This window comes from Heterocephalus glaber, unplaced genomic scaffold (genome assembly GCF_053883595.1).
Source record: "Heterocephalus glaber isolate CG9 unplaced genomic scaffold, H.glaber_assembly_v1.0 deba00001479, whole genome shotgun sequence".
Taxonomy (NCBI): domain Eukaryota; kingdom Metazoa; phylum Chordata; class Mammalia; order Rodentia; family Bathyergidae; genus Heterocephalus; species Heterocephalus glaber.
Genome location: NW_028258316.1, coordinates 12211017 through 12222647, shown reverse-complemented (window position 1 = coordinate 12222647; position 11631 = coordinate 12211017). Strand labels below are relative to the sequence as shown.

The following is an 11631-nucleotide window of genomic DNA, read 5'->3' as shown; positions in this document are numbered from 1 at the left end:
TGTGTGTTGGAACCCCGAAGAAGGTGGTGCTGAATATCATGCAGCATATTTTAGTTGACATTCATAAGTCACTTTTCTAAGCTTTCCTTCAAGACCACACCCAATTCTCACCTCCTCCAAACAGGTTGCACGGACCTCTCCGATAAAAGTCATGGCTTTTCTTTGGACCTTGTTATTGCATAGAAAGTCCAACTTTATTTCAATGAATACTGTCTTCACTGTTCCGTGAATGTCTCACGGGTATTTTCTTGCATTTCAATAAGATCCAGAGATTCTCATTGGAAAGATCAAATATTCTTTTTCCCCCAGATTCGTCGTGGCCATACAGATTTGTGTCTGTAAATTGATACAGTAATTCACTATTGACACATGGAAAGGTTTTATCTGCACAAATAAGGAGAACTACAAAAGATGGGAAAACCAAGCCAAGTGAATCAAACAGCTGCTTCAGACTTCCTGCTTCTAGGACTCTCTGAGCGGCTAGAGGAGCAGCCTCTTCTATTTGGTACCTTCCTTGGCATGTACCTCATCACCATGGTGGGGAACCTGCTCATCATCCTGGCCATCTGCTCTGACCCACACCTCCATACTCCAATGTACTTCTTCCTGGCCAATCTATCATTAACTGATGCTTGCTTCAGTTCAGCTTCAATCCCTAAAATGTTGGTCAACATTCACACACAGAGTCAGACCGTCTCCTTTTCTGGGTGCCTTACCCAGCTATATTTCCTGCTTGTGTTTGGTGGTCTTGACAACTTCCTGCTGGCTGTGATGGCATATGACCGCTTTGTGGCTATCTGCCAGCCACTTCATTACAGCTTGGCCCTCAGTCCTCAACTCTGTGCACTACTACTGGGTATGTGTTGGTTGCTAACCAACTGTCCTGCCCTGGTGCACACACTGTTGCTGACCCGTGTGGCTTTCTGTGCCCCCACCATGATCCCCCACTTCTACTGTGATCCTAGTGCTCTACTGAAGCTTGCCTGCTCTGATACCCACCTTAACAAACTGATGATCATCATCATGGGCTTGATGTTCCTCCCCGTTCCCCTCATGCTGATTGTCATCTCCTATGTGCGTATTTCCTGGGCCGTGTTTAGCATCTCATCTCCTGGAGGGCGATGGAAGGCCTTCTCTACCTGTGGTTCTCATCTCACAGTGGTTCTACTCTTTTATGGGTCACTTATGGGTGTGTATTTACTTCCCCCCTCAACTCACTCTGCAGAGACAGAAAGTAAGGCTTCTATTCTCTATATGGTGATTATTCCCATGCTAAACCCATTCATTTATAGCTTGAGGAATAGAGACATGAAGGATGCTTTGGGTAAGCTTTTTGGTAGTAGTAAAACATTCTTCCTACCATGACTCTGATGCCTGATATTGGTGCCCTAATCAAGTATGCTCTCATCATTTCAGTGATTCTGAGGTTGAGTTCTAATGCAATGGTCATTTCACTCCTTTGTTAGGCTGTGGAATGAGAAGTTCTGCTTTGTTTGCTTACTCAATCTCAGTAAGACAGCCATTACTAACAGCAGAACATCAGGACATTCTCCTCATTGCAAAACCCAGAATATTACAATAGTGAACTGGCACCTAGGATAGCAGGGTCTGGAGATGAGCATTTCTACTCAGGGAGGCAGGCATGCAGTGAGGTGCATGGATGAGAACAGAAAACTCAGTGACCACCCACAATGTTCCTCACATCAGATCTTTCAGACAGATTTGTGAAAATTGTGACCTAGGATGTAAATATTTCCCTTCTAATTTCTCTCTCTCTCTCTCTTTCTCTCTCTCTCTCTCTCCTCTTTCTCTCTCTCTCTCTCTCTCCCTCTCTCACTGTATTGTGGTGATCATGGCAAGGAAGGGTGATAGCAGATATGAGGTTAATGTTGCATGATGACAATAAAATAATATTATTAGTATGTTTTGGTATTTCCTTGCTATTCCATTTCTTTATCATAAAAACAGTCTTTTATGGTAATGTCTAAGTAACAAGAAATCAATATTTACTAAGTGCCTACTATCTGTCAATTTTGTATTCAGTTCTTGATTTATTTTCTGGGTTCTTTCATAAAATGTTTTCTAAAATAAAAATTGATAAATCAAGTGGGCTGTAGATTTTCAAAGCAATAATGTAATTAAAATCAGGTTGCTGTAAACTGGTGTTTTATGAAGTCACAGAGCTTAACAATGGTCACCTGTTTGCAATGGAATTACAGGTAATCATTTTCTTCCTTATATCTATACATGATAAAGCCTGTAGATATTTTAAAGATTTTTTTTTCTAATTTGGGACCCGACATAAAAAATGATGTGGAAAAAGTGATTGGAAAGATTTCCCAGGGAGATAAAGAAACACCTAAAAAGACTGAAGAAGTCTCAAGATCAAGTTAATGCCAACTAAGTAATTTTTTAACAAAAAAGGAAGGTATGACTTGGTAATGCACAATAGACTTTGGTTTTTTTGATTCTTTTCTTCCTTAAATTCTTTATTGGTACATTTTAGGTATCTAATATGTTTACATTTATCATTGGGTGCTTGTACCTGTACAGGATGTATCTTGATTCTTATTTTTTTCCCCATTACCTGTGCGCCCTTCACCCCCTCCACCCTTCCCTATTTACATAGACTTCCTTTCCATTTTTTTTCTTTTCTCATGATTTTTCCTTTCGCTTCTTTCCTTTCCCCTTCCCCTCCCACCACCCCTATCCCTTTATACCTTTTCTTCCTATTTCATATTATTAATTATTCATTTTAATCATTTTAATCCTTATTTACACTTTCAGTTTCTCACACTAGAGAAAATATTCGGTATTTACATATGTGTGTCCTATTTATGTCACTTAAGAGTATGGCCTCAATATGCACCCATATTTATAGCGGCACAGTTTGTAATAGCTAAAGCTTGGAAACAGCCCAAGTGCCCATCAACTGGAAACTGAATAAAGAAAATGTGGTTTTTTTATAAAATGGAATACTACTCAGCCATAAAGAACGAGAAACTAGAGACATTTATAGCTAAATAGATTTTGTTTTCAAAGGAAGAAGATCAGGTACCTGCTTGTGTTATTCTTTGGCCATTCTATCTTCCCTTTTAGAGGGAAGGGACAAAAATTAATGAAAGAACTAAGGAAACAAACTAAATCGTGCTGCCCTGAAATCGTTACTTTGCTTGACCACAGTAATATATTTCTGTGATTTCTAGTATCAAAACAAAGGATCAAAAAAGCAGCTATTGTGTTTCTGAGTAATCTCTCTCTTTGGGGGAATTAGTACCTTTCCATTTACATCCCTGGGGAATTGGTCCATGCAATTACAGGAAACAGAAAATCTGAAATTTTAGGTGCAGTTCAGGCTGGACACTTGGGCAAGACTTGATGTCACAATTTTTTCCAACAGTCTTCTTTTTTTTTTTTAGAACAAGTTTAGGTTTACAGAAAAATTGAGCAGAAAATGTCCATGTATCCATTGCCAGTAAAAATGCACAGCCTCCCCTACGATCAACACCTCACACCAGAAGGGTACATTTGTTACAACTAATTAACCTCCACTGACACAGCACTAAAAAAACCCAGTCGGTAGTTTGTGCTATAGTTTGTTCTTGGCATTGTACTCTGGGTTTGGAGAGTGAAGGACCTGTATCCTCCATACAGAAGAGTTTCACTGCCCTAAAAATCCTCTCTACTCCATCTTGTCATTTCTCTCCAACTACCCCCTCATAACCACTGATCTTTTTTCTTTCTTTACAATTCTGCCTTTTCTAGAATGTCATATAATTGGAACAATACAGCATTTAGGTTTTGGTTTTTTTTCTTTCTAACAGGCTTCTTTCACTTAGTAACATGTATTTAAGATTTCCCCATGTCTTTTTATGGCTTGAGAATTCACTTTTAGGGATGAATAATTTTCCGTTTAAATATTCAATGAAAAGTGTAAGGTTTGTGTACATTTTGATTTTTTTCATGTAAATGTTCAGTTGTCCAGCACCATTTGTTAAAAAGATGTTATTGATTGTATTGTTTTTGCTCAAATATCAAAAGTCAACTATGTTTATGTTGACATATTTCTAGATTATTCTATTCCATTACCTATTTGACTTATTTTCTCAATAGTATACTATCTTCATTATTGTAGCTTTGTAGTAAATCTTGAAATCTGGTAGTGTCAGTAGTTTATTTTTTCTTCTCAATATTGCATTAGCTATTCTAGGTCTTTTGCCTTTCCAAACTTTAGAAATAATTTGTGAATTTCCATTTTAGTTGGTGTTTTGATTTGGGTTACATTGAACCTATGGATCAAGTTGGAAAGAACCAGCAATGTGAAAATCCTGTGTTTAGTTATTCAAGAAAAATGAAATATATCTTCACTTATATAGTTTGTCCTATTGTCTTTTGAGTTTTAAGATTTTTTTCCATATAGATCTTGTACGTATTTTGTTATATTTATACCTATATTATTTTTGGCAGTGTAAATGGGAATGTGTTTTTAATTTCAGATTGCTCTTGTTCATTGTTGATATATAAGAAAGAAATTAATGTTTTTGTATTAACCTTGTATCTGTAAACTTTGCTATAGTCTCTTACTAATACCAAGAGGGATTTTTCAGTCAATTCTTTTGGATTTTCTACATTGGTTATGTCATATGCAGAAAAATGATGGTTTATTTTTTCCTTTGATCTGTATACTTTTTTGGGTGGGTACCGGGGATCAAACTTGGGACCTTACACTTGCGAGGCAGGTGGTGGAACCACTGAGCTAAATCCCCAGCCCCTGATCTATATACTTTTAATTTCCTTCCTTGACTTACTGCATTAGCTAAGACTTCCAGAATGGGGTTCTAAAAAGAGTGGTTACAAGGGACGTCTATGCCTTATTCCTGATATTAGTGAGAAAGCTGCTAATTTCTTACCACAAAGCATGATGTTAGGGGGTTTTTTGTAGATAAAATTGAGGAAGTTCTCCTCTAGTTCTCATTTATTGAGTTGCTAATGTAAAAGGATGTTGAATTTTAGTAAATAATTTTCAGCATCTTTTATGTGATTTTTTTTTTCTAGCTTACTGAATTTTTTCCTCTTTGCTTACTGATGTGATAAAACACAATCATTGATTTTCATATGTTGAACTAGCCTTGCATACCTGGACTAACTATCACTTGGTCTTGGTGTATAATTCCTTTTATACAGTGTTGATTTAATTTATTAGTGTTTTATGGAGAATTTTTGTATTCAAATTCATGAGAGATATTGGTCTGTAATTTTGTTTGCTTTGGTTAGGGTATAAGGGCAATTATGGTCTGATAGAACAAGTTAAATAGTATTATCTTTACTTCTATCTTCCAAAAGAGATTGTAGAGAATGCATATAAACTTTTCCCTAAATGTTTCATAGAATTTACCAGTAAATTCACCAGTAAATTCATTGAGGCATGATATTTTGTTTGGAAAGATTATTAATTATTGAGTCAATTTCTTTAATAGATGTAAGCTTATTAACTTTGTCACTTCTTCCATGGGTTAGGAGATTGTGGCTTTCAAAGAAATGGTTTGTTTCATTTGGGATATCAAATTTGTGAGAATAGTTGTCTATGATATCTTTTTATTATTCTATTCGCATCCTTAGAATCTGTAATGATATCTCCTTCATCGCTTCTGATATTAGTGTCTTTTCTTTTTTCTTTTTCTTTTTTAGCCATGCTAGAGGCTTATCAATTTTATTGATCTCTTGATCCAGCTTTTGGTCATGTTGCTTTTTCTATTGATTTCTTGTTCTCAATTTCATAGATTTCTGTTCTGGTTCTTTTTTTCTCTACTCTGATTTGATTTTCTCTTATTTTTCTAGTTTTCTATGGTGGAAACTTGGATTATTGATTTTAGATTTTTCTTCTTTTCCTAAATGGAAGCTTAAAATCAACTGGTGCTTTACCTATAACTCTTTTGGATGGGTTCACTGTTTTTATTTTTATGTGATCTATACCTCAATTGATACATTTTTAAAGCATTCACATTATTCCATCAGGGCTAACATAGCTCTGAGTGCTGGACTTACTCCTTTGACTTCACAATGTCTACAAAATTTTTCTAATTCCTCATTGCGCTTGTGATACCTTCAAGAGCATATTTTTTAAGTATTTTATCCAAGGTTTTTAGTTATTCTCATTGAGAAGATTGGACTAAATTATCTAATTTGCCATTAGGGTAAACTCTGTCATATAAATTAATGTTTACACTCTATTTTTCATAAATACATTCTTATGATTTATGTAATCATTTTATTTGTAGTTGATTTTTATTATTATTTTCTTTTTCCTCTATATGATGTATTCTTTCTGTGTTTCTTTAAACTTTTCCCTCTCTTATTTGTTCCATTCTTCCTCTGATGACTTGGAAATTTTGTATCTTATTTTACATTTTATAACCATTGCACCTAGTTTTTTGTTGTGCAATAGGATGTACACCTTTAATTAGATTTTTTATTTTGAGATAACTATAGGATTATATGCAGTTATACTAAATAAAACAGAGAGATTTCATGAACTCTTTATCCAGTTTTTTCCAACAATAACTCTTTGCAAAAGTATACTACAGTATAGTAGCTGGTTAGTGGCATTTATACAGTCAAGATATAGAACATTTGCATAATCATTAGTCTCTCTAATATTGGTCATTTATAATCACATCCATTTCACTCTTGCCTCAACCTTCTCCTTAAATCCTGGCAACAACTAATCTGTTTCCTATTTTTATAATTTTGCAATTTCAAGAGTGTTATATGAAAGAAATTATATACTATGTAAACTTTTAGAGATTACAGTTTTTTCACTCAGCATAATCCTGTAGAAATTCACCCAAGTTGTATGTATCAATATTTCATTTCTTTTTTCTTTGTCTTTGATATTTGTTTTCTTTTTAATTTTTATTTTTATTGCTACATGTTTGCAGCATATAATGATGATAATCATTAAAGAAATTGATACAAGTACATGACACATGTTAATTCTTTTTCCAGGTCTTCTAGCTCACTCCTGTAATCCCAGTACTCTGAAAGCCTGAAGCAAGAGGATAACAAATTCAAGCCCAGCCTGGGAAACTTAACAAGACCTTGCCTCAAAACTGTTGTACCCAGCGAGAAAGAACCAACCAGAGACCAATATTAAATCCACACAGGAGTTTATTACCGGCCGGGACCCGAGCCGAGCATGGGACTCGAGCATCGACCTGGAGGGCGCGGGGGGGGGGGGGGACAAACATGTTTTATATACCTTTGAAGCCAACACTTTCTAGGCCCACCTATGGGATAGAACTAGTAAAGCAAGCAAAAGGTGCAGAAGAGGAAAGTCCTCCTGTTAGAACATTTGTAAATCAATAGTTGATTAATTGCTGTTTCTAAGAGACTCTCTAAGGGGAGGAGGTTTCTAAGCTTCCTCCTTCTGAGTTCATCTAAAGGGCAGGCAGGTGGGTCAAGCAGCAATATGGAGTCTGTCTTGCTAACTAGGGTCCTTCAAAAACAAAAATTTAAAAGGACAGGGAGACATAGCACTGGAGATACAAAGGTCCTAAAATCCACAGTACTAAAAAGTAAAAGGTGCTGAATAGTATTCCATGGTATAGATTGCCATGGTTTGTTAAATCATTCACTTGTTGAGAAAGATGAGTTTTTTCAACTGTTTTCTATTTCCAAAAAACTGCAAAAATTTAGATGTTTGTTCATGTTTTGTGTAATCATTAAGTTTTCATGTCTTTGGAATAAATACAACTTCTGGATCATAATTTAGTTGCAACTTTAGTTTTAAAGAAACTTCTAAATTGTTTTTTCAGTGGCTATATTATTCTGCACTCCCACTAAGCTATCTCTCTGCATCCTTATAAGCATTTGGTGTTGTCATTATTTGTTATTTTAGCCATTTTGATAGTTATGTAGTCAAATCTCATTGTCATTTTATTTAGCATTTCCCAAGTACTATAGCTAATGATGTTTAATATCTTTTATGTTCTCATCTGCCACCTATGTATCTTCTTTGGTGAAATGTCTCTGTGTTTTCTGCTCATTTTCCCATTGGATTGTTTACTTTCTTACTATTGAGTTTTAAGAGTTCTCTATACCCTCACTTACATAGTTTGTCCTATTGTCTTTTATTTGAGTTTTGAGGTTTTTTTCCATATAGATCTTGTGCATATTTTGTTATATTTATACCTATATTATTTTTCGCCGGGTCCTTTGTCAAATAGTGATGTACAAATGTTTTCTCCCTATCTATAGGTTCTCTTTTTGTTTCCTTAACAGGATCTTTTACAAGTACTTTTTGGATTTTGGTGAAGTTCTGTTATATTCATTTTATAGATCATAATTTTTTTTCATTTGGTACCAAGTTTAAGAAAACTGACCAGTTTTTTGTTTGTTTGTTTGTTGTATGATTTCTCTTTTCTCTCTCTCTTTTTAACAAGTCATTTTCCTACCTTTTTGTTAAATGTTGACCCTTGAAGGAAAAGGCAGAGTCAAGAACTACACCTTGGCTCCTGAACTCAGACTTAGGGTATAATAGGTGGAATCCAGGTCTGCTCTCCCAGTAAGTAGTAGAAACTTAATCATGTTTGGTGTAAAATAGTTACAGAGGATGAGCCATTACAAAAGAACACAAATTAAAATGTCCTCCTATTTCTCACTGAAAACAATGGTGCAGTAAGGTAATATAGGTATATTTTTAAAATATCCAAATGAAGGCTTAGGAACCTCGAATGTTATACTTACCTACCCAAGTTAAAGTGCTAAATAATACATTTTCAGACAAACAACACACAGAAAGTGTCTGTTCAGCTGGTAATTTTCAAAGCTTTCCATCACTGCATTGCCATCTTATTTATTAATAGTTTTAAACTCATAAGCAATAAATACTTATCTGAACAAATCTACACATTATATATGTGTATAAAGAAGTAAAATTGCTCTTTTTTGTATAGAAGTAACACTTTATCAACCATAAAAATGCTCAACTTCTACAAAACCCACAGTGAAAAGACAGTCTGGTAAATCCAAGATTTGTAAAAACTATGCACAAAACCCACAGAATCTGAGAAAAGGGGGAATATTTATAGAAGTAGCAGTTTTTAAAATGTAACTTTGTTCTACCAATTATACATTAACATATACACACTAACTGAAAATATGCTACAACCATGTCTGGAAAAGCAGTTTAACATTTTCTAAGTGGACTTCACCCCACATTTAACGGGTAATATAGCTGTTAATACTGCACAAGTACAATTAGAAATAATGCTTAATAACTTTGATATAAAATTGTTCTCTTCTCTAATCTCCCTTTCACTTTCATTCTTACATGGTGACTACACACACATGTACATATTTTAGGAATTATTTTATTTTTATTAGTACATGTTTGCCATACATAATGATTACAGTCACTACAGAAAAATGGTACATGTGCACTTTAATAATATTTTTAAATTTTATTTATTATTTTATTCAGCTTTTAATTAGCATATTTTTGTAGCACATAATGATTACAATCATCATGGTTTTTAATGTAACGAAGTCCTACATTTACATTCTGTTCACATTTTTTTTTTGCACAACATGATACATCTTAGTTCTTATTTGTCACATCTTGAAGTTGCTACTTATTGGTATTTTTAAGATGGCAATGGAGATATATTTGATCCTTTGAACCTGATGTATACGGTAACAATCTATAAGATAAATTATAATAGCTTTCTGCAGTTTTTGGTTGGTAACATTTTAGACTGTTGCCATTTTTACCTATTATAAATTGGGATTCATGTAGGATCTTTAAATGTATACATACATATCTCAATATTCAACACACATTTAAAATATTAGTCAATATAGAATTATAATAATATTTCTAGAGACTAATATCCGAGGAGTAAGAGTTTCTAGAATAAATTATTAACTAATTTACTTTAAACAAACAGTTTAGAAGCAAAGGAAAGTTTAAGAGGAAAGAAGTTTCCAACATCCCTTGTGTAGAATGGATAATTTTCCTTTTATCAGTCCTAGTTAGTTATATTAGCATTTTTAAAAATTTTATGTAAAGTATGAGAAAATTTAAAGGAAAAAAAAGTAGTATAATATAGGGAGGATACAAAGAAAGAGGAAGAGCAAAACTAACATCTTAGACTTAAAGAAGAAAACATTTGAAAAAGAAAATATGGTTCTAAAAATCATCAAAATGAGGAAATTAATGAAATAATAGTCTTCTTTTCACTGTATCTCTTCCTCCATTCTTTTCCTCTTCAAATGTTAATAAAACATTCAACAGACGTAAATTGTGTAACTTTTTTTAATGATATATTCAAATATGAAGAATTACGAATATCAATCTTGATAAGCAAAGACAAATTTTCTCAGGAAATGTTTGTGGGAAAAGGTTATTTTCAAGCAGTATTTGGAAGGTAGAAGCATGGAGAATGTGATGACTCATCCTAAGAAAGAGAAGGAATAGGTAGTAAGAGTGCCATGATTTAAGTAGATATGAGGCCGACTGACAGACCATCATCAGTGGACGTGAGTGCTCGCAGTAGTCTTGTCTCACGTGGATTTAACACACCTACCTCTGACAGCTTGATTGTTCACCAGAACTAGTGGTAACCAGGTCCGAGGGAAGCACATTCCACCTGTGAGTTTGTCAAGAGGGTGCTGCCTAGGAGCTCCACCTGCTGATGAGCTTCCTCAAGGCCTGTTTCAGGTCTTTGTTTCTCAGGCTGTAGATGAAAGGATTTAACATGGAGGACAAAACTGTGTAGACTATCATTGCTATGTGGTCCTTGACAGTGTAAGTGGACACGGGCTGCAAATACACATAGAAGATGCTTCCATAAAAGAGTGCAACCATGGTGAAGTGAGAACCACAGGTAGAGAAGGCCTTGTGCTTCCCAGAAGCAGAAGGAATCTTTAGAACTGTGACAAGGATTCGGATATAAGACACAGCGATGCATAGAAAGGGAGTCACCAAGACAATGGCTCCTTCTGTTATTACTACAATTTCATTGACAAATGTGGGGGAGCAGGACAACTTCATTTGGGGACTGAGGTCACAGAAGGTGAGAAGATTCAGCAGAAGTGTGTGCAGGAGAGAGCAGAGGTGAGGAACCGAGCGGGAGAAGGCCACCAGCAGGACACAGAGGCGGTGGCTCATCGAGGTGACGGAGTGGAAGGGGTCACAGATGGCCACATAGCAGTCAGAGGCCATGACTGCCAGAAGGCAGCCACCGTTGCCGAAGGCATAGGTGAAACACATTTGTGTCAGCCAGCCAGCATAGGAGATGGTCTTCCTTTCTGACAGGAAGTTCACTAGCATCTTGGGGACGATGGTCGTTGTGAAGCAAATGTCAGTGAAAGACAAGAAACTTAAGAAGAAATACATGGGGGTCTGGAGACGGGCATCAGAGTGATGGCCAGGATGATGATCAGGTTTCCTGATACGGTGAGCAGGTAAATGGTGAGGAAGAGAATAAAGAGTGGCTTTTGGTCCTCAGGCCGAGAGGAGAGTGTCAGGAGGATGAACTCAGAGACACTGCTGGTTTGGTTAACTCCATTAGTTGGGCCCAGTTGCAAGAGGTTTGGTTGTTTAACATACTTCAGTTCTAAAGCCCAAAT

The 11631-nt window shown here is 35.5% G+C and overlaps 1 protein-coding gene and 1 pseudogene across 1 annotated transcript; one reads left to right on the top strand and one right to left on the bottom strand.

Moving 5' to 3' along the window:
- Nucleotides 1–396: 396 nt before the first annotated feature.
- LOC101714389 (olfactory receptor 1N2) lies at nt 397–1365 on the top strand. The gene has a single exon (XM_013073558.3). It carries the CDS (start codon nt 412–414, stop codon nt 1363–1365), a length of 954 nt encoding a protein of 317 aa, XP_012929012.3. The 5' UTR covers nt 397–411.
- Nucleotides 1366–10572: 9207 nt separating this feature from the next.
- On the bottom strand, nt 10573–11631 carry LOC147826091 (olfactory receptor 1L8-like; annotated as a pseudogene).